Source organism: Notamacropus eugenii, chromosome 2 (genome assembly GCF_028372415.1).
Source record: "Notamacropus eugenii isolate mMacEug1 chromosome 2, mMacEug1.pri_v2, whole genome shotgun sequence".
Classification (NCBI taxonomy): domain Eukaryota; kingdom Metazoa; phylum Chordata; class Mammalia; order Diprotodontia; family Macropodidae; genus Notamacropus; species Notamacropus eugenii.
This window is the reverse complement of record NC_092873.1, coordinates 123,992,170-124,016,569: the sequence shown is the minus strand read 5'-3', so window position 1 is coordinate 124,016,569 and position 24,400 is coordinate 123,992,170. Positions and strand designations below refer to the sequence as shown.

Sequence of the window (24,400 nt, the reverse complement as noted above, 5' to 3'; positions counted from 1 at the left end):
TATGTTAGTTTATACATATATATATCCTTCAAAGATATATATTTTTAATTTGATATTCAAATACCAGCATGTGACTTTATAGAAATGTAGCTGTACTGCAAAAATGAATTTTGACTCACCTGTCCCAGATATCAGGTAATGAAATACTTTTGAATTAAGTGTCACACACTATGTAAAATCGTATGTGTAGTCAAAAATTCATGAATTTGGCATGCATTTGTGAAGTGTACTTTAGGAAAGTCACTTCAGCATTTGTGTGGACAATATATTGAAATGGGGAGAAGCTTGAGCTAAGGAGAATCAGATAGGGGGCTATTGCAAGAATGCAGGAGAGAAGTGATGAGTAGAATGATGGCAATATGATTGAAGAGGAAGGAGAAACTAAAAAATAGAAAGGACAAAATTTGGCAGTGGATTAGACATGTGAAATGAAGGCGGTTAAGGAGTCAAGGATAATATTGAAATTGTGAACCTGGGCAGCCTAGACGGATGCTGGTGCTCTAACAGAAATGAGTAAATTTGAAAGAGTTTGATTTGGAGGGAAAGAGAAGTCCTGTTTTGGGCATTTTGAGTTTGAGTTGTTTCTGGGTTATAGAGTTGGAAATATTTGATGAATAGTTGATGATACAGGATTTGAGCTCATTAAAGAAAATAAACCTGGATATATTGATTTACTTAATGATTATAATTGAACCCATGGGAACTGCTGTGTAAATCAGAGAGTGTCAAGAGAAAATAAAAGTAAGTCCAAGACTGACTTTTAGGGTATTCCCACAGTTACTGAATGACAAATCAGTAAAGAGAACGAATGAGAGTTTAGACAGATAGAAGAACCAGGAAAGAGCACTGTACTAAAAACTCAGAGAAGGAGAGTATCTAGGAGGAGAGAAGTTGGTCAGCAGCATCACACTGAACAGACAATTCAAGGTTGACGAGAACTGAGAAGAAGCTAGTGTAACTAGTGGTTGAGAAAACACTGCTAACTTCGGAAAGGTTAGTTTCAATGGAGTCAAGGCCTCAGTTGCTTGATTGCAGGGAGTGGGAAAGAAAAAGAAGAGGACAGGAAATGGAGATACCAGGTGTATATGATTTTTTCCAAGGAATTGAGCTAAGAAAGAGAGGAGACTTATATGATAAAACTTAGCAAGGATGTTAGGATCTACTGAGAAATTTTTGAGGCCAGGGGGAGATTTGGATATGTTTGTAGGCAACAGGGAAGGAACCAATATGGAGGGAGAGGGAAGATTAGATAAAAAGAGAGAATGATAACGGGGGTATTCTGCTGGAGAAGATGTGAAGGAGTGAGATCTAGGGTGCATGTGGAGGAGTTGGCTACTGAGAAAGGTCACCTCTTCATCAGACAGTGGAATAAATGAGGAAATGGTAGCAGGTTAATTTCAGGGCTTTTGAGATAAGGAGAGATTGTTAGGTGAGAAGGAGCAGAAAAGAGGGAATTCTCAGTAGAAAGCCATTTTTTCCTTTTATTTTTGGTTAGTATGAGACAAGTGTTTCAGCTAAGAAGAGAAGTTGCTGTGGGAGGATTGATTTTGAAGAGCCAAAGTTGTAGAAAATGGGTACAATTGATATTAAATGTTTTGGTCTAAAGACCCCTCTACACTCAAGAAATATTGATGATTCCCCAAAGGGATTTCATTTATCCATATTAGAAGTTAAAATGTCTTCTTACTATCAAAGCAATTTTAACTTCATAGATACTCTGAAAGAATCTTGGGACCCCAGAGGTCCCCAGATCACACTCTGTGAACCACTGAGATAGAAAATCATTTAGAGAGGAATTAAGAGATTCCCTTGCTGTAGTGAGGGCCCAGTTGAGACTGGATAAAATAATTTTGGAATGTATCCATGCAGCATGGTTGAAGTACTTTCCCAGATCCTTTTAGCAACCAGAGCAGAGGAAGTAGATAGTGAGAGCATTCCAAGGTTGAGGTTTGGCATGATTGGAAGAGGTTTGGGATTTGGGAGAAAAGGAGAGTGAAGAGTTTAACTGAATTGGTAAGGATTCCTCAGCCTGGATCAGGTCCATGACCCTGCTATTACACTCCAGCCTCCACCTCTAGCCTGACATTCCTGCTCTGAGTTCTGGTTTCTGATTAGTGAATGTTCACCACAAGTAACCCCGGTTAGACATACCACTCTACTTCCCCTCAGAAATCTTCATGTCATGATACTTGGTATATGACTCTCTATTCCCATCATCTCTGGGCATAAAAAATACTTCAGTGGAAGGTACATGTCAAATATTTGCCTTAAAATTCTGTTCTTTATTCTTTTGATATTCCTGACCATATTACTTTTCTTTGGTCACTACTCTTCTGTGTTATCTTCTGCTGTGAGAATTTAAGATCCTTGAGAGTTGGAAGGGTTTTCCTTTTTTGTACTTAGTCTTAATGTTCATGCTTTTTCATCCATTTATTTTTCATTCATTCACTAAGTGGTTGAGATTTGTAAAGGAGAAAAGTATAGTGAGAGTGATGGGTTAGAGAGGGGTAGAGAGATTCCACATCACTCTGAAGACAAATAGGTTTGGGAGGAGAAAAGCATAGGGAAAACTAGAATCATATGAGAGTGATTAGATAAAGGAAATGAGCTCTTGAGGGTAATGGCCTGATCAAGTGTTTGACCATCTTTAGGTGTAGTTGTGATGGAGTAAAGGAGGAGGACATGGGAGTTGAGCAAAGTGAGGGACTGGGAGGTAAAAATATTTGGAGTAATATCAACATATGTGTTAAAGCTTTCTAGTAACAGTTGGAGTGGAGAGGGATACCATAATCTAGATAGTGAACTCACTGAGAAAGGAAGAAAGGTTTCCTAGGGTTCAGTAGATTACAGATATTAGGTACTGGATTATATGATAAATTTGGAAAAAGAACATCAAAGGAAGAGAGGTTGCTAGGTGTTGGTGGTAAGGTCTACCAGGATCAGTTGAATAGGATGTTATGAAAGAAGTTGCATCTAGTACTGGAAAGATGTGGGATATAGTACCATCTAGGAAGCGCCAGGTCTCAGTAAGTACCAGAAGATGGAAAGAATGTGAACAGAAGTAGTTTTAAGGTTAGGGGGAGTTTCTTCTTTATAGAGCATAATCTCCAGAGACCATAATGAAATGGGAAGGTAGATATGGATTGGGACATGGTTGAGCAAAGAAGGTTAGTACTGAGGTAAATGGGGATGAAGAAATGAGCGGCAGAATTTGGAGGTGGTGGGGTTGTCTTCAGTAGTCTCAGATTCATTATCACATTATTCATTCGCTTCTCCTTCCCCCCTTCCCATTCCCCTTCCTTTCCTTTTTCAAAAGGAAAATCCTTGAAATTCTCACAGACCACTCCTGTCTCTTCCCTCTCAGACTGGCCAAAAGAAGGACCTTTCATCATAACCACCATCTTCTCCTCTCTTCAGTTTCCCGGACCTTCTTTGCCAGCGAGTTGGAGGGGGATTTTGTCCTCAATTACCACAGAACAGAAATGAAAGACAATGTAGCTTAGTCAGAGGGACAGAAAGAAGAGCTGCAAATGTCCAGGTTCTGTCTTTTGAGACAGTTAGGAAATTATTTATAGAAATAGAAAAATCAGTATCACCTCAGTTTACTTAAAGTAAGTTCTACCTCCCAAGCTGGAATGCAATTGAACCTTCAGAGCTTATACAGGCCAGCATTATGATAAACACATTACTGTTACCTAATTGACTATTAGAAAACAATTGGAATCAATTGTTTTGGACTCATCTTTTATCTCAAAGAAACAGCCTTACAATATTAATGAAATTGGAGAAGGCAGCTTTAAAGAGAATCCTGAAGCATTGGATTTGGATTGCTTTCTGAAAGAACGGAGAAGGGAGATGGTAGTGGGAAAGAGGGCTCCATCAGTTTGATCATTATTATCAAGTCTGGTTCTCATGGAGAAAGACGCTGGTAAGATCTGGTCAGTGCCTATATCATAATGCCACTGTGGCCTATGCCTCTCTATCCCCTCTCTACCCATTCCCTCTTTCATCACAGCAGGTGAAGATACTCCCAACATTGTGCCAAGCATTTCCTCTTTTGAAAACTTCTGAAGCTTGTCACTTTTCACACAGTTTAGTCCATACATTGTGGGATAACTCCATCAAGATTATAAACTACACTTTTCACGGGGCTATGTAGTTAGTCATTGGAGTCTGGCCTTACCTGCGATATGTCTTTGAGGTGTTGATGAGGTTTTGGGGTGCTAGGACCCCAAGAATACCAAGGCAGCGTTACCTGAATGAATTCACACACTCAAGCCTTCTCTTAGTCAAACAGAAAAATGTTTATGGTAGCACTTTAGCAAAAGCAGAGAAGGGTCCTTATGGAACCTGCCAGAAAGTGAGGGTTATACTGGGGCTTATATGGAAAAGGGGCAAGGGAAGGGAACTCCAGGGACATTCATTAGGTAATCTAAGGGTCCAAGTGTCTGGGAGCTAAGGATGAGAAAGCCATATGGAGTACACCAGAAATTGAGGTTTTTGTCAGAGGCATGAACCTTTAGGATCTGGCTAGAGGAAGAGTCCTTGGGCCAGCCAGTGACAAAAATCCTTGGGCTAGGCACCCTTCTGTATGTTCTGATAAGAGAATGTGTTCTGCAGCAAGAGAAAAAATTTTCATAAGAGAGGGGCCTACTGAGAAATTGGGAGGCTTCCAGAGACATGGTCTTAGGGCTAGGGCCCAAGCACCCCATCAATGCCATAGGCATCTTCTTATTTCATACCTTAACTGCTAGGTTCTCCCCTCTCATTTTTTATTTCCCTCTCCCCTTGCTATTCCACCCCTACCCCTTCCCCCTGTGTCCCAGCCTTTCCTTTCCTCCCCAGCTTTTCTTGAGCACACAAAGTGATTCTTCTTGGAAGCAAAAGAGGGAACATGTTATACACATATTCTATTAACCATAAGCAGTCAGAAAAGTAACATGACTGTTCTTTGCATCAGGAGGCCCATAAAAATTTCTCCAATACTGTTCTTTGCATCAGGAGGCCCATAAAAATTTCTCCAATCTATTTATTAGTTCCCAAATGTCTTTGAAGAGGATGTCTTTTCACAATTTGAAATAAGGTTTACATGATTACTATCCTTAGGAGAGGTAACACATTGACACTGTAAGGTATGAATATCTGATATCAGAGCCTTTCATAAGAAAAAAGTTTTAAAGAGGTGGTAGAGAGGGGGCCAGGGAGGATAAGAAATAAAAATAATGAAGACATTGAGCTGATCAAGGCCAGAGGGGAGAGAACACCTTTAATTAATTTGAATTTTATTTTCCAGGGTGATCGTGGACTTCCTGGTTTTCCTGGTCAGCATGGGATGCCAGGATCGAAGGTTAAGCAAATATCCTTGAAGTTCTAAAATATGTTCCTATGGATTTTTGAAATTGTACTAATATAATTTCTACAGGCCAGAAACAGAAAAAAAAGTAATTGAGTTGTATGTCATTGCTTTTTTGAAACTTGAAACATTTTTCATATAATTTGAAATTCTTTAGCATTTGAAAGTTAGTGAATGAGTTTCATGTAAATTGCTCTTAAGTTTGACTCAGAAATGTATGGATCATGTGCTTGTGACTGGAATATCAATCCTACTTCTCTAACTTAAGGCTCCATAAAAATTCTGAAATCCAGAGCCATTATGCTCATTTTTAGCAGTTTCATACTAAAATATTAGTCAGTTGCCTCTTTGTCATTTATTTCTGTCAATATATAAACTCTCCAGTATCTCTCATCAATACTTTTTTTATTATTTACTTTGTCTTCACCTACCTATTTTTCTTCCAAGTTCTATATAATCAGGTCTAAATTAGTCTCACTAATAATGGAAGAGAGTGATGCAGATCCTTTTAAGGATGCTAAATCAATGCATTCTCCCTTTCATAGTGGTCAAGGAAGCCAGTTTGTTTTAAGTGAAAGAAACAATCTCAGCTGGCTGGGTAGTGGACAATCCAACTTCATAAGCATACTGGGGGTGAAAGAGAGGCCATAGGGCCAGGTAACGGCAGGGTATTATACTTATATTACTTATATTACTTGGAAAATCAGGTGAACCAACAGATCCTCAATAATTAGCAGCGTGCCTAATTCATGGCAATTAGCTATTAACTGTTGTCATTTTTATCATTACTACTCTCTGGGGGATTGTTCTATTTTGATTTTTCTTAAGATCCATTCTATATTTTTATTTTATGTCTTAGTATAGAAAGATGATGCCTTGTTTTACCCGGATGTTTAACCTTAAGTTTAAACTGAAATTTGGGTAACATGGGAGCCAGAAATCATAATCCAAATATAAAATAAATTAAAATTTGCAGCTATGGCAATTATTTATAATATAGTTAAGATTAAGAAAAACCCAACCCTCTTTTGTCTCTTTAGGGTGAAATGGGACCCAAAGGAGAAAAAGGATTACCTGGATTTTATGGGAAAAAGGGAAGTATAAATCATAAATAAGAGTATGCACATTTCACTTTCCCTTCACCATAGTCTAATGAAAAGAATCATGGATTAAGGAAAGTAAAAAAAAATTGATTTCTAGTCTAAACTGTCACACAAAATAACCAAGTGACCTTATACAAAACAATTCATTCTTTTCATTTGCTTCCCTTCTTTTCTCATCTTCAGATAAGAGTTTAAGAATACATGATATGATTAATCATTACTCTTATTCAATCCCATTCATTATATTTGTTTGTCAAAAAATGGAAGTTTTATCTCTAAATGTATGTGTCTTAACACATCCTTCCTGCTCATGTTAGGGAAGGGGAATCTATCTATAATATCTTTCCAGTTTCCCTTTAATTGTATATACGTACATATATATGTATATACATTGCCCTTTAATTATTCCAATAATTGTTTTTAATGTTCCCATACATAGTGTGATGTAACTTATGCATCAGAAGTTTTCCTGTCTTACTTTTAATGTCAGTTGTGTTCCTGGCACTACTCAGTACTCAGAATGTTTGGGATGCCGGGTATACAAAAACAAAGCCAGAAGATCTCTTACTTTCAAGAAACTCACATTAAACTGAAGCCATATTACACAGTTATTCTAGTTGGCAAAAACAAGCAAGATTTCCTTGAATTCTGTACTAGCTAACTTGTAATTTTTAAAATTTTCCAAAAAATAGAACCATAATTAAATTTTAATGTGTCTTTTTCACTATTAGGGTGCAAAAGGTGAAAAAGGAAATACTGGTTTTCCTGGCCTTCCTGGACGCTCTGTGAGTTTGGCATAAATTTTCTTTATTTTACCTTTTAATCAATATATACGTGTACATAATATATTTGCCTTTTTTTTTTTTTTTGCAGGGGGAGCCTGGGAGAGATGGAAAGGATGGATTAATGGGCAGCCAGGGATTCAAGGTATTGATAAAAACCTAATGATTCTTGTTCACATGGGATAAATTGGAACATAAGCCTGATTCTAAGGAAGTCAGTCTAAGTATTGAGTAATACAAAGAGAAGAATAACTAAGAATTTCACATTATGTTCTGTATCAAATTATGTATCAGGTGGCCTTTAGAAATGAATACAAAATCCTCATTCATTTAAAGCCCTTCACAAATTGCTTCAAAGCTACTCTCCAGACTTATTTCACATTTTTGGAGCAGCTGGATGGCATAGTGGATAGAGTGCTGGACCGTGAGTTAGAAAGACCTGAATTTAATCTGGCCCCAGACATTTAATTGCATCTGTAGCCCTGGACTAGTCACGTAAAATCTGCTTCAGTTTCCTCATCTGTATAATGGAAATAGTAATAGCACCTGCCTCCCAGTTTTGTTTGTGAGGATCAAGGGAAATAGAAATTGTAAAATGCTTAGTACAGTGCCTGGAACATCATAGGCACTATAGAAATGTTAGATATTAATTATTTTACTATCATCATTATTTCTTTTTACCTTCCCAACATTTTAGCCAAACTGTCCTACTTTCTCTTTCCAAGACTTTACATTCTCTCTCCTATCTCCACATATTTGCACAGGCTGTCTTCGTTTGTGATGTTTCTTCCTCCCTTCTGCCTCTAAGAGTCCTTTGCGTCCCTCATGAATCAGCTTGCCTGCCAGCTCTTCTCTCTTCCCAGCAAATATAGTTACTTTTTTATCTTCACAATGTTCTCTCTTCTCCTCAACAACGTCCCCTCCCCAAGCCCAGCCCCTGGCCCATGCATGCCTGTAGAAGGCATGAGGAGAGTGACTGTTTTCCATTTTGATCTTTCTATCCTCAGGACCTGGTTCAGTGCTTAGTACATAGTGGGTACTTCACATATAATTATCATGAGTAATCATATAACATATGTTTATATTTTTCCCACCTATTTATTTGATAATCAAATATATATAAATTTATTTATAATAATATATGTCAAATAAACTATATATGTGTCTTTAGTCATGATGACTGTGTTAAGTACCTGCTATGCAAAGCACAGGAAAGAAACTTGTGTATGTATATGTGTATGTCTGTGTATACCTCTGTATCTGTAGAATCTCCCATTATCTATCTAGACCAAGAGTTCTTAACCTGGATCTATGTATAGATAGGGGATGGGGAAGGAGGGTGCCCAGGGGTTCCATGAACTTGAATGAGAGGGAAAAATCTCATCTTTACTTTCGCTGACCTCTGATTGACCTAATTTTCACTTACCCCGCTTTTCCTAATGCATTTCTTAGTTAGTTATTTATTTTCTGCGTCCAGAAGTTTCACTAGACTGCCAAATGGGCCCATAGCACACAAAAAAGCTTAAGCATTCGATATAGTCACAGATAAATATATATTTTTATTGCAGTGATATAATCTAAATAAATTAACAATTCCTATTGTGTTTGATTAAAGGAATTATTCCCCATTTTCTAAATAAATCATTTTCTAAGTATGAATTAAGGCACCCATCCAAGGATGGGCATGTGTAGTTTGTGAAAGATTCGGCTGAGATATATAGACTTAAATCATGTATACTTCTCAACAATGTTCTCAACAGCGCTTGAAGTCTGCAGCAGAGTGAATGAATGTTTGCTAGTGGCCTTATTTTTTAACTATGCTAGTTTTTAGTTTTATGTTAGTAAGTTAACTGTCTTAGTTATTTTTAAGTAGAGATGGTTTGGGAAAGGATAAACAATACAAATTAATTCCCTACCCCATTCATTTGATAATCAAGGAAACAATACCAAAATTGAAGCCAGAATATAATATTTGTATCAAAAGAAGTGAATTTTCTCGTAATTAAAATAGCTTTTTGGAGATGGGGCACTTTACTAATTCTGAGGACAATCAGAATCACTCCTGTGTATGCTTATCAGTAATTAAATGAAAATTTATAGTACAATGAAAATGCATAGTACAAAATTATTAACAAGTTATTGTAAAATAGCCATTTGAAAGCCAATCATTCTCCAAGTACAGGAAAGAAAAATATAGCTGTTACTTCCTTTTTTTTAAGTCAAGGTTTATCTTTTAATTGGCCTTAAGCCTAATAAAACTACACAACATTTACCTTTATGTTCAATGTTAGGTTTCTAATAAAGCGTTTCATTGTAAAACAACACATGTGCGTACATCTTCTTTTGGCAGATGTAAAGGTCTGCTAATCTAGATAGTTCTAAGACATGAAACAATATAAGTCCACTCTTTGTCATAGAGTGATTTCTCAGTAAAGTAGAAAGCAATGGAGTACAGAATCAAGTCTGTGTACTTAAAGCAAAGGATGTTTAAAATATCAATATTTTTGTAGCTTACTCATTTATCCCAGTTATAGGTGAGAAGAATTTCCTAAACTTTGACTTTTCAATATCTGATCTCTGGTAGGTTAAATACAAGTTTAAAACTTGATAAATAAACCATATGATAAAGTCAAAAACAAAGTAGAGTGTTTGTTTACTAGGGGAGAAAGGGTCTTCTTCCAAATTCAGTTATAGTCTCATGGTTAGTAAACCACTCCTTCCACTCTGATTTTGAATGTTGTCATGACCACAAACCGAATTTCTCCCAATCCCTTTATTTTTGTGGGCAAGTCCCAAAGACCACAGGATGAAAGAAAACATATATAATGTGATTTTCACATGTCTGTTTTTGGTTAAATTTCCTTTTTTTCTCCCTGACCTATTGTAGAATGTCATTATAACATTAGATTCTAAAGTATGATTTGGGGATAATTTTGAGCATAAAATGCTCTAAATAATCTTAACATAAAGAAGGAAATTGAGTAGCAAAATATCAAAATAATAAATTGGTAGATGGAAATATTCTATGATGTTATACATCAATCATGCAAGTTTACAAGCTCTAGTTCTAGTTAGAATATCATATTCCATTGGTTAATTATGCTTTCTGCTTTCAGATATAGGGCAGATATCCCGACGACCACAAAGAGAGCTCACTATATCACATATTTAGAACTAGAAGGGGCCTTAGATGCCATATAGGTCATCTTCATTTTACAGATGAAGACACTTCAGGTCATTTGAGGCCACTTCCACCAGGTGAAACTTAGCATGAATCACAAAATTCTCCTTAACCTTGAATTCTCTGCAGGTAAAAATATGCCTTTTGTAAGAATTAAAAAAGAAAAAAAAACTCAGAAGTAGGATGATAGACATAGATCTGGAAAAGATATTAGAGACTATCAAATCTACTCTTCATTTTACAGATTAAGAAACCGAGTCCCATAATGGTTAAATTACTTGCTCAAGGTCATGCCCAAGTAATAGAGGCAGAATTTGAAGCAAGTCTGTTTCCTCAAATTTATTTTGTTTTGTTTTGTTTTTTGCCTTTCTTTACATCTCTAGCACTTACCATAATCTTTGACACACAATATACAATTAATTAGACGCTTCTTAACTGAGTGACTAAACCATATTGGTGGACATTTCTAAGCTAGTCAACTTTTATGGTTTTCGATAAAAGTGAGAATAGTGTTGTATGCATTAGAGAAAAAGCTATCATTCTTTGATTTATTAGACCAACTTTTAAAAAATAACATATAGGGCAATCCCAGCATAGCATATTTTAATGAGGTCTGGATATGATATCAGGAAAATACTTGTGACATTTATTATTGAATTAATCTCTCTGAATCCTAACTTTCTCATATTAAAAATGGGTCTAGTCATATCTGACTCACAGGGTTGTTGTGAGAATCAAATTCACAATTTTATTGTTGTTCAGTTGTTTCAGTCCCCTCCAACTCCCTGTGACCTTATTTGGGGTTTTCATGACAAAGATACTGGAGTGGTTTGCCATTTCCTTCTTCAATTCATGTTACTGACTTGGACACTGAGGCAAATAGAGCTAAGTAACTTGTCCAGGGTCATACAGCTAGTAAGTGTCTAAGGCTGGATTTGAACTCAGGTCTTTGCAACTCCAGATCCAGAATTCTATCCACTGTGCTATATATGCCAGTTATTATTAAAGAATGCTAGTCTATTGCAATCAAATCAGCCCATGAATATCTGCTGATTATCATCTTCCATGATAAAGACTACTCTGCACAGAAGAGGATGGAGAAGACATGAAAGACATGATCTCTACCTTCAAAGAATTTTCTATGGGCAAGAAAAGATTAAGATGGATGAAGACATATGGAACCAATATAATAAAACCTGTAATCAAGTACTAGAGGCTGTGGTGGACATTCATTATTAAATGCTATTGGTATTGCAGTAAGGGCATGAGGAGTCAGGAGATATTTCATGGAAGATGGAAACCAAACTGTATGTGAAAAGATGAGCAGTTGATGTAGTCAATTGTCAGTTATCTCTACTTGTAGGATGTTATAATAGTACATTCAAATGTAATTATTGTGAAGTATGGTGTGACTTTACTAATCATGTCTGACAAAATGAGAGGGTTAGCAAAAATTATCTCTTAGGCTACTTCTAGATCTGACTTCTATGATTCTATAAACTTGACATATAATAGTAATTATCCATCAATGTACCTACCTGCCTATCTACCTGCCTATCTATCTATCTATCTATCTATCTATCTATCTATCTATCTATCTATCTCTATCTATCTATCTATCTATCTATCTATCTATCTATCTATCTATCTATCTATCTATCTATCTATCTATATCTATCTATCATCTATCTATCTGTCTGTCTCTCTGTCTGTCTGTCTATCTAGTACTTCACACATTATTTCATTTGATCTCCAAACAAACAGTATTATATAAGTTCCATGAAGGCAAGTTTTTGTCTTTGTATTTCTAGATTCTAGCAATTGCATATTTAGTGCCTGTTATGTTCACAGTACCTTGAACTAGTAAGCATTTACTAAATGACTGTTGAATTGAAGAATGCTATGAGGTAACTAGTGCAGCTATTACCATTCACATTTTGTGAGTAAAGAAACTTGGAGAGGTCAGGTGATTTGTCTAAGGACAAACAGGTAGTGAGTGGTGGAGCTGCTGTTCAAAATCCAGGTTTTCTCACTCATGTGAAGAGCAATCTTTGTATTACTTTTCATAATGTCATAACTGTATCTTCCAAATTTCATTTTAGGCAAATATAACTGGTTTCAATAGGTTTGTGTTTTTCACCTCAACTGTGCTTGACTTTGAATGTGTCAGTTAAAGAAAGGGGGGAAAATTAGCTGACTAAAAAAATGAAGTAAAAGAAGAAAGGAATATTTTTCCTTCCCTCCTTCCTTCCTTCCTTCCTTCCTTCCTTCCTTCCTTCCTTCCTTCCTTCCTTCCTTCCTTCCTTCCTTCCTTCCTTCTTTTCTTCTCAGGTTTTGGATGATCCTAAATTAGCAATACCCACAAATAGAAGGGAGAGATCATGACACAGTAGAAAGAGTAGTTTTTGAGTCAGAAGATCTGGGTCTACATTCTGTCTCTGCCATTCAATACTTATGTCATATGAGACATGGCATTTGACTTCCTTAGGCCTCAGTTTCTTTATGAGTAAAAATGAAGAGGTTAGAGCTAGTGGCCTCAAATGTCCCTTCTGGCTCTAAATCTATAATTTTACTTCTGAGGTAGGGTGTGTGTGTGTGTGTGTCTGTGTGTGTGTGTGTGTGTGTGTGTCTGTGTGTCTGTGTCTGTGTCTGTGTCTGTGTGTGTTTTAATTCTTCTTTAGAAAACACATAATTTTGCCTGCAGAGAATTTAATGTTAAGGGTTTCACCTGCAGGTAGTAGTGGCCAGAACATGTTAATTGTTCAGTTAACTAGCCATGATTAATAAAATAGGCCCAAAATGAGTCAGCATGAGGCAATTGTTCCTTTAGTACCTAAGACCTTAGTTCTTGCCAGGGTGCTTTGATTTCTTATTTCTAAAAGCTTAGCTCTCAAATGAAACGATTCCTGACAAGGGCTCTTATTGATTTATCCAAATTTTCTGTTATTTCCTTTTCTTTCATAGTTTCATATTTGTTCTTATAGAATCATGAGAATGTCAGAAACTTGCCCCTGTTCTCTCACCAACTCAGTCATTTTGCAGGAACTCATTATTCAGTTACCCCAGTCTCCAAACTTTCATACCATGTTTGTAAATACAGTTGGACCAGATGGAATGTTCAGCTTCAATGGCATTTTATCATAAGAATGAACCATAAAGCCTCCATGAAAGGCGGAAAATCCATTCCTCCATAATGAGATGTGGTTGTTGTCGGATGCAGCTGGATTAAATGGGCTTTTAAAACAATAATACTTGCTTTGATTAAAATTTATTGGGCCTTCCCATTCTACAATTCTTGTCTTGGTACTTGGATGAGAATATGAAATTGTAAGGATGAAACTGTTGAAATACAGTTCTGAAAACATTCCATTTGAGGCTTAAATTGTTAAAAATTTTTGTCTGATGAGTAAACTTATTTCAAGAAGGGTGCTTAATTTGAATAAATTTTCTTTCATGACCTTTAAAAAAAAGTTCTGGTACATAAGGTATTTTCAAGATAAAGTACCTTCCTTTTTCTTTCTATCTCCCCCACTCCCTCTAGGGAAAACAAAAAAAACCCCAAACAAATAAAGTTTCCTTTGGCCTGCAACAAATATGACATAATTGTTTGCAGACAGAGTGGCATGTTGCATCTCTGTTCTTTGCCAGTCAAAATGAAAATGGACAAATGAACATGATTTTTGCTGACTTTCATAATTCTAAGAAATTTTTAGTGTGTGGACTTTTGTTTGTTTGCCATTTTATTTTCAAAGTCCTTCCTTTTCCTGAGGATAGTTTTAATGACTACAGTGATTTGTGAGCAAGGCTGATCAGTTCTCAACTCAAAATGAAATGCCCTAAATCATTAGGGAATTCATTTTAGTCATGTATATATATATGGCTGCAAAGTAAGAAGATTAGAAATAGTCTGAATGTAGTAATTTCATCAAAATGAAAGTGATAGGAACTATTTTAAAAGTTCATGTAGATTCCCTTAGCTTTGCAATATAAAGTAGCAATATTTATTATAGTTTCGAAAACCAGTCCCATGCTAAATTAACTATGTGCTTTGCTTAGTCTCTGAACTTTTTTTAAAAAGTATTTTAGTAATTATTTAAGTATAATTGGTTTCTTTGTAAAACTATATAGTCAATCAGTCAACTGGCATTCATTTATTACACTGTTGAGGAATGGATAAATGAGAACAATTTATTGTGGGGTACTCAGAACTTGATCCTGCATCGAAGACTCCAAGGTCTTTGCACCAAAGATGCCACTGCATTCTGGGCCATCACCAGTTGTCTTGATTTTTATCTTGCTACTGGACCTCGATGACTCCAGAAGACAGATTGAAGCTGACAACCTTGTGATATTAACTCATTTAAATCCAATGCACTTGCAAGTCAAGACATCACCCATCATGTCATCGGTCCCCTTGGAAAATAAAGGGCAAAACAACAACAGCAAAGACTTATTAGTTTGTGCCAAGCAATGTGCTAAGTGTTGGGAATGTACATATAAGCAGAAAGGAAGACTGCCACTGCCCTGGAGGAGCTTCTGTTCTAATGGGCGCACAGGCACATGACAGAGCTATTTTATTTTATTCATTCTGAGTAAAGCTTCATAGGCTTTACCAGCATGTCCAAGGGGTCCATGACTCACCACAATATTAAAAGCCTCCTTCTTCATTTGCATTCTTCTTGGCTCTTACTCCCTAATAAGTACTGTTCATTCCATTGGCCTCGTGGCTGTTCCACAAATGAGGCACTCCCTCTCTTCACTCCGGGGATTTTCAATGACTGTCTTCCATGTCCAGAACATTTTCCTTCCTCTGCTCCATTTTCTCACTTCCTCATCTCCTGTTAAGTCCCATTATTTCAGGAAGACTTTTTCAGCCTCTCTTAATTCTTCCCTCTTTTAAAAAATAGGAAGCCTTTCTTAAGCCCTCTAAATTCTTTCCTTTTTTTTATAGAGAGCCTTTTCCAACCCCTCTTAATCTTTCCTTCTTTTAATTCTTTTGAATTCTTTATTTATAATTTATATTTGATTATTTACTATTTAATTTATTTATTACTCGTTAATTATTTAATTTAAAATTATTTCCTATTTTTCTTATTATGTGTGCATATATTTGTTTACATGTTGTTTTCCTCGTTATATTTTGAACTCCTTGAGGGCATGGGCAGTCTTTTGCCTCTTTTTGCATCTGCAGCACTTAGTACAGTGCCTGGCACATACTAGGTACTTAATAATTGTTGATTGATTGATCAGTTGAATTTTCTAAATAATTTAAGTGGTAAGTCATCAAAACCTTAGTATCTAATTAGAACATCAAGAGTAAATGAAAGTGGCATTGTCTTAATAGGGAAAAAAGATTAGACCTATGATTTCATAGATATAGGAAACTCCTGGATAAGAAACCTCTCTGTCTTTCTCTGTACCCTAGAGCCTTAGAGAATTGCTTATGTTAAGTGATTTACTCAGGATCACGCAACTAGCATATGTCAGAGGAAAGACTTGAATCCAGGTCTTTTTGGCACTAAGGAGAGTTTTCTATATGTTTTGTCATGTTGTCTCTCATTTGACGTTCATATTTAATTAACCATTTAAAAATTAAAATGCTAAAAAAATTAAAATGCTGTTTTGAGGAGCCACAGAAAATTAGGTCAAAGAAAAATAAACTTTGAAGCAAATATGATATCTATAGTCAGTTGCTGATCATGAGGCCTTTCCTGACCCTCGCCCCATTTTAATATTGAAATCTCTTGGTATTTTTTATGCATTCTATGAATTTACTTTTATATGTAAATAGAATGAGAATTCCCAAAGGATAGAATTTTTTTTCTGTTGTTGTTTTTATCCCAACCACTAGCAGAGTGTCTTGCTTTCTATATAACATAAGTGCTTTGTGCTTGATGAATTTAGTTGAATTAATAAAGTTGGTTTATCAATCAGTCAACAGATTATTAATTACCTACTATGGGTTGGGAACACAAAGACCACAACAGCAAAAGTTTCTGCTCTCAAAATGTTTGCCCTATTTCAGGGAGAAGACAAAAAAAAATAAAATGTGTGTTAAGTGTATTTAAAACATATCCAAAATAAATACATAAATGAAGCATTGTTATTGTTGTTTAGCCTTCAATCTCGGGAAGGACCAGGCACATCGTTGGCTTGATGTCCTGACGTGTGAATTGGATTTAAATGAGGCAGAGCTTTGTAAAGTCATCAGCCTCATTCTCTCCTCCAGTCATTGGAGTCCAGTGGTAAGACATTTGCAGGTGAAGCTACTGTGCTGCTAGAAGGGATCAGGAAAGACCTCATGTTGATCTGAGCATTGCAGAGAACTATGGAGTCTAAGAGGCTAAGGTATGAGGAAGAGGAGGATAGAGAGCAGACTCTACAAGCAAACAGGAGAGATGGAGTGCTATACATGAGGGACAGCAGACAGGGATGTGTTTGAAGGTGAATTATGTATAATTAGTTATAGTATTTGTGATGGTTGCGTTGAAAACAAAGAGTGGCTCATTGTATTAACATTCAGAAATCTGAATAAAGATAACCACAATTCCTCATTAATTAATTTAATTATCTGGTTTACTATATGATATTAAATAGTAATTTGGATATTCAAAATGTAGTAATTTTGCCTTGTTGTAAAAGCATTTGTTTTGTCGGTATAAGCCAGTCAATGAAGATAATTCTAATAGGCTTTTAAAATACTGTATCATTTGTTACTCTCTGTTCCACATCATTAAAAAACAATACCTTAAAATGATTTTTCTTTTTGTCCTTTGTCATATAATTTCGAAGGGAGAGACAGGGGAGCAAGGTGCTCCAGGACCAGAAGGTCAGCGAGGAGAACCTGTGAGTACCTTTGAATTCATCTATTGTATATCAAGGTTCTATTTGTTACTGTTTTATTATTTTATTGAATAATCTGGAATTTTTTGGTTAGATAATTTTGCTCTGTTAAAATGAAATTTGTAATTTTTAATAGGCTATTTTTACCGGACTGTTTCCCCATTCTGTAAATAAATAATAAATAATGGCTCATCTAATTTAACAACCAAAATATGTTGAGAATTAGGTAATGTTATAGTGTGGTAGAGTGAAAAGAACATTAAGCCAAGTCACTTTAACCTCTCACTGCTTCAATTTATTTACCTGCAAAATGATGGAATTGGATGAGATTATCTTTCAGATTCCTTTTAATTCTATGACCCTGTGAATGTAGAGGACATGAAGTCCTAAACAAATGTCATTTATTTAAAATTATTCATTAATAGTTCAAACATTCTTTGATTCTATATTGAGCAACCATTTATCACTCTCTTTATCATCATGCCAGGTGTAATTAGGGAAAAAGAAGAAATAATGACACTACTTACAATCTGAAGAATTTCACAATCTACTCAGGAAAAAAAATATATTCATCAAGATCACAGTAGAGTAGGGAATTTCAGGGGGTGGAAAGAGCTTAATCTACTTAGTCATCTTTAAAGAAGATACCAAAGTAGACTGCATTTGGGTATCAGTAGTTTACTGCAGGGTACTTGGACTGGTGTGGAAGATTTATATTGGGAACTGGTAAAAGGTAAGACTGGAATTGGATTAGATTATGAGAAGCCTTAAAGCCTTGCCAGTTGGTTTTAACTTATTCCATAAGCAACACAGAACCGTTAAGAGTTTTTGAGTTATGGGTGTGACTTGATGCAAGTTGTACTTTGGGGAAATTAATATATTGTCAATAAAAAGGATGAATTGTAGGAGGAAGAGATTAGGCTTTGAAACTAATTAAGAAGTTATTGCAAGTCAAGCCTTTAGGCAAATGGGCTTTAAGCTGGGCTGTTGGCAGTGGGAATGGGAAGGAAGGGATAGATTAAAGATTAATTGTGAAGGAAGAAATGACAGAACTTAGAGAATAATGTCTTATAAGAGGGAGAAAGATGAATCAAAGATGCTGCCAACATTTATAGCCTGGGAAGATGATGGCCCTAGTAGCAGCAATAAGGAAGTTAGAAGGAAGAATTATTGTTTTAGAGGATGAAATGATGCATTCAGTTTAATACTTGTTAAGTATGAGGTAAGAACAAGAAATCTAAATAGAAATGTTCAGAATATAATAGAAGAATTTGTTGCTCGAAGACCCCTTTCCCTTTGCATTATTGTCTCCCAGGGTCAAAGAGTAATGAATTTATATTAGTATTATATTTGAGCCTGTATAATTCTAGCTTAAAACTATAGGGACCAAGTTTGCTGTGCATGCATACCTTGAATACAACTTCCTTTCCAACTACTCAAATGGATCCATGAATTCATTGATTCATAAGCTGCTTTCCATCCTATTGGATGCTTGTCCACACTCTACCAAAAGTTCACTGTGGGGGATGGGGGGTGATGCCCATCCAATATATTGGAAAGCCTTCCTCAGTTTCTCCCAAGGTCTAAGATAGCAGTGGAACAATCTGCTTGTTCCTCATTCTTGCCATGTGGCTATCCTCTTTTCTCTTCTTGTTATACAATTCCTTAAAGATATCCTATACTCCTGAGCTTCCACAAAGTTCCTCTCTTGATTTAAGAATTTATAATCACTTAGCCCACATCCTAGTTTGTTCCATTTGTGGTGTTGATTGCCATCGATCCTCCCTAACCTCTTCTCAGCCCTCAGCCTGTCTCAGATGGGTGAATGAATGAATATAAAAGCATTTATTAAATGGTTTTTGGACTAAGCACATGGTAAACAAAACTTATATGTAATAAACACAGATGGTACTATACTTGCAAGGAACTATTCCCTGTCCTCAAGGAGCTTACTTCCCTCAAGTAAAGGAAGATAAATAGAGGAGTGGTATCCAAGGGAAAAAAAATTGGATTTGGCAGGCTTTTTCATTGTGGTATCAATGACAGATAGTAGCATGATCTTGCATGTGCTCTATCCAAGCAGTCAGTCAGTAAGCATTTATGAAGTTCCTGCTTTGTGCCAGGTACTGTGCTAAATGCTGGAAATACAAACAGAGATAACAGAGAGTCCTTGCCCTCAAGGGACTGACAATCTAATTGGAGAGACAACAAACAAACAAATATGTGCAAATGAATTATAAAAAAATGAAATAATTAAAAGAGAGAAGGCATCAGAATTAAGAGGGGTTGGCATCAGCAGGCTATTGAAGTCGTTCTAAGTTTGTTGGATAAGGGGAACACATTCCTCTTTCATTCCAGTAACTGTACTATTGTGCTAGCATGATAATGACTTGGTTAATCATTTGGCTTTCTTGACCTGGCCTCTGTTGATTCTGTATTGCCGTGGTCTTTTGGTGTACTCTCTTCCTCCTTTTAGTACTTGATGAATCCCATGACTCAGGCCCAGTAATAAAGGACCTTCATTTCTCCTCTCTGTTCTCTCTCTCTCTACCTTGAGATAAAATGCTTGTAATAATGCATTTTAAAGTAATTAATTCTCCAGACTATTCTACATACTCACCAGCAGCCTTGCCTAGCCTGAGATTCCTGTGTCTTAAGTCTATTCTCCTGATTAGTGAATCCCTGACCAGGATTGCCATTTCATAAGGAGATGGAGACATACATGCATCACTTCCAGGTCAGCTGACACTCCAAACTGCTACACTTTCTCACCAGTATAAGGGATTTCCTCTCTAATCCCTTTCCAATTCCCCTTTATAAAATTTTGTCCTCCTCCATTCTATTGTAAGCTCCTTGAACGTAGGAACTATTTACTTTTCATTTATTTCTATTCCTAGCACTTAGCACAGTGATTAGTACAGAGTAAACACTTTGTAAATGCTCACATTTTCTTGGTTTCAATGTCTCTCTGGGTCTCTGTGTTGGTCATTCTATCTGCCTCTCTTTCAAGCTTGAGAAGGTCCTACATATCTTGGAGCCTGGACCAGCCTCTGTGCTCAAGCTCTTTCACTCTAGTCCTTAACCAGCTTGACACTTTGCCTACCATAGAGTGAAGGATTGGAGCTCTGGATAGGAAGGAGATGGTGCTATAACTTTCCAAATTATCCATGTGAAGTAATAATAAAAAAATATAAGCATATATGAGATCCCTGAGGGAAAAATACAAATATCAAAGAGAAGAGGTCTGAAATAAGTTAATTATAATTTATTCTCAAAAATCTAATAAGCTAGGTTCATGGTTAAAGATGTAGTAAGACAGGCTCATTTTAGAAAGAGGTATTTACTAAATTGGTACATTAAGAACAGTTGGTACAAAGCATCCCCCTCCAAAAAAAAAAAAAAAAAAAAGCAAAACGTGTACGCATTCTAGAGGAAATTGGGCAGTGATAATTCACAGCTCTTAGTTACTGAAAGCCTTTTTTCTCCTACTTATGGGGGGAAGGGTCTCAAGACATTCCCCTTAATCTTGGTATGGTTTCTTTGCTGGATTCTTTGTAGAAAAATTGAGCCTAATATGTATTTGGGCAGGACACCAATAGGCAGGTGGGTGGTCCAACATCCTCTAGACCTTTTGAAGCTTGTAAAGTCTTCTTCTGATGAAAGGGAGGAGGAAAGGCAAAGGAGATCTGGCTAAGGCTAAAACCAAAGCTTCTCTTTTCCCTCCAGGTGGTTCCTCCTCAGAGGTGTGTTGGAAAGCAACACTGTCTCTAATTTCGTGAATTCCATCTCTTCTCAACTCACATGATGGTTTATAGTGATGCCTAGGGCATTGCCAAGTTTTTGTGGTCTATCTAAACTCAGTTCTTGTGTGTATTCCATTGCAGACAGCATTTTAGTCTGACACCTATGAGGGATTGAGATTTCTCACCTAGTTAAATCGTCAAGGCTTAATGGTGTGGGGCACTTTCAACCCTGTGCTTATGTTAGTATTTTAATATAATCATGTGGCTTATATACAGCCTGAAAGTGGTCATGTGATGTATTTAATCTTTTCAGTTGACTTTTTTTCTGCTACAAATGCACTGCTTGAGATACCTGATTAGATATAAGTATTGATTCTCATCATTTGATGTAATGTTTTTCCTCAAAAGTTTGAATAAATTGAATATGGAATCCTTTCCAATATGGGTAATCTTGAAGTCTAGAAAATGGTAAAGTGAAATCTGCTAAAAGGAGAGATTTATTTTTTTGAACAGTTGGGAAATCTGTGAAGTCTTATCTTAAACTCATCATTAATCACCAGGACTCCAGAAGTAGCCTCTGGTGAAGGGAAGATGCCTGAGATGATGAAGAGATACGTGAATTTTCAGAATCTTAATAAAAATTAGACCATTTACATCTGTCAGAGGTGAAGAGGAGACTTTCTTGAAAACTTGAAGTAGTTGCAATGGAGAAAAGAAAATTGGCTAGCATCCCCTGGGCCCACTCAAAAGAGCCTTTTTAATCCAAATCTTGATTTGGCTTAAACTTTTCTGTAATCTTGTTTGTTATTTCAAGATCATACTAATGGGTAATCACTCATTCAGTTGTTATTACATTGAATGATTTCCGGATCTCCTGTCCATGGCATCTTGTACTAATGAGGTTTTTCAGTTATTTCTTCTTTTGTTTTAATCAAGTTTTATTTTTTCCAGTTATCAAGAATTTGTATTTTCTCTCTTTATTTCCACAGCCAATGAAAAAAAAAAATCATAGTAAGAAAGCCCTTATAACAAATATACATAATCAAACAAAATCAATTACCACATTAACCATGTTGAAAATCGTATGTCTCATTTTGTTCATCACCTCTTTGTCAAGAGGTCGGCAGCATTCTTCATCACTGGTCCTTTAGAATCCTGGTTAATCATTTCATTGATAAAGATGCCTGCCTGACTATTACATTCCTTGGTGGCAAAGTCTAGCTGGGATAGGACTTGTGTAGAATTCTCATGGAGATTTTGAAACCATGAAAACTCAAAATTCTTAATGCTTTTCAAGTTTACTTTGTTTCAGGTACAGTCATTTAGAACATGCCCAGGTATCTAAACTTAGCAAATTCACTCATGCCCCATTGTTAGTAGCTTTACCTTATTAAAATACTGGACCTACAGGTGTTAAAGTTAGGAATAAAATTCTACAGTAAAAGTAAAACAATAAATGTGCTTTGATGCCTCTTGTTTCTCTATCAACCTAATTTCCAGAGTATAAACCTGGGATTCAGTTGCAGCGTGCTCAAGTAGGAGTTGGTTTAGATGACCTCTGACAATCCTTCTGAATTTGACATTCTCTGATTTTTTTCATTTGCATGCTATTAATTCAGTCATTTATTTTATCTGCTTTGTACAGAGCTCTGATGTATAGACTGTGGGAGACACAGAGATGAATAAAGTGCTTTTCTGCCAACATGTCCACATATAATGACCATAGAAGTTAGGATTTTAAAGGTGTCACAAAAGAAGTAGGAGTTTAGTGGAGTACTCTTGTAGTATTGTTGAGGAAAACCTGCAGTTAAAAGCCAGTATTTGAGCTGGGCCTGGAAGGAACAATTTCAGTAGATGGAAATGAGGAGTGGGGTTCTAGAAGCAATGAGCAAAAATTGTAACATAGGAAAACTCGAGTGCTTAGGGCTTGATGCATACAAATCCACTTTGGCTGCAGAACCTTTACACCTATCTTTAGTCTCACCAACTCCCATCTCCTTTGAGTAATTGCAAATCAAATACAAATACAAATTACATATACATATAATACTATGTACATTTTATACATACAGAACATACATGTTACACATGTGTATCTATACACATACACGTGTGTGAAGATATACATATTTGTGTATGTATTCCCTAACTTATCAAGGGGTTATTTTTTGTAAGTATGTTCGTGAGTTGTTTGAAGGTTAGAACACGTTTCTCCAAAGAAACATAAACGACTAAGTAACCAGGCTAGCAAAACTATTCAATTTTCCTGAATGAGTGAAAGGAACTGAATGATGGCGTAGTTCTCCTCTAATGAATATACATCAGTTTTGCTACTCTTGTGGCCTGCTAGAAGTCATTAAACTTCCTAGGCCTCAGTTTCCTCTGGCATTTAATGAGGGGTTTGGACTAGCTGGCTTCTGAGGTCCTTTCTGGCTTTAGATCTTTGATCCTATGGTGCTACCAAGTCAAGAGAATAATTAAGAATATAAAAATCTTCCTTACTCCTGGAGTGAAAATCTGTCTCCTTGTATGTTATTTCTAAGCACTATGGGGTTTTTGACATCATTTCTGTAAAACGTTGAAAACTAAAAATAACTTAAAATGCATCTGATTCATGTCATGAGTTAAATGAAGAACTTCCTCTGTTTCATGTGAATGATGGTGCTAAGTTTTTATGATGAATGATTTAGCCACATGAAAATGTACATGGGAACCATATTTGCTTTATGATTTGGCAGTCAAAAACTTTATAGAGCTTTTTCTGGAAAGGCAGAAGCTCTGAAAAAAATATGTTTAAACTAATTAAATACAGTTGATGGTTGCCTGATTATTCTGGCAGAGCTACAAAGGTGAAAACTTCTGCCTCAATAGCTACACTGTGTTTAAATATGCTTATTTTTAATTCCAAATGCAATTATCTTTGGTTTTGAATGTCTGAGACTGACATTGGGCAGAAGGCCAAGAAATTATTCATTGATTAAACCAACTTACTTTACAATAATAAAGTCATTATCAATTTGATTGCCATCTATGTAGCTTTAACTGTCTAATGAGTAGCAATAGAATTATTGCAATTAATGAAAAAGTTAAAAGTTGAAGTTATTTCTGGTCATGTTCCTTGTTTAGGGATTATCCTTAAATCTTAGTTTGACCTAATCATTAAAGAAGGGTATTTGTATAACCAGAGTTTTTTTTTTAAATACAGAGTTTATGTATCTCAACAAATAATAAGAAATGAAGTTGAAAAAGTGAGCATCACTAGGACCTTAATAGTAAGGTTCCTTTTCAGAAATCAAGATTTCCTTCCAGTAATTCTTCCACACAGATGCACAGCTATGAACCATCCCAAATGAATCGCATTTTCAAAGACCATTACTTACAAGATTCCCCTATTC

The 24,400-nt window shown here is 36.0% G+C and overlaps 1 protein-coding gene across 1 annotated transcript in view; it reads left to right on the top strand.

Moving 5' to 3' along the window:
- COL21A1 (collagen type XXI alpha 1 chain) overlaps window positions 1-24,400 on the top strand; it is a 228,191-nt gene that overhangs the window by 144,047 nt on the left and 59,744 nt on the right. Inside the window, exons 14-18 of the mRNA XM_072642503.1 lie at window positions 5,294-5,347; window positions 6,394-6,449; window positions 7,190-7,241; window positions 7,330-7,383; window positions 17,212-17,265. Of these exons, the coding sequence (XP_072498604.1) occupies window positions 5,294-5,347; window positions 6,394-6,449; window positions 7,190-7,241; window positions 7,330-7,383; window positions 17,212-17,265 (270 nt within the window). The remainder of the gene's footprint in view (window positions 1-5,293; window positions 5,348-6,393; window positions 6,450-7,189; window positions 7,242-7,329; window positions 7,384-17,211; window positions 17,266-24,400) is intronic.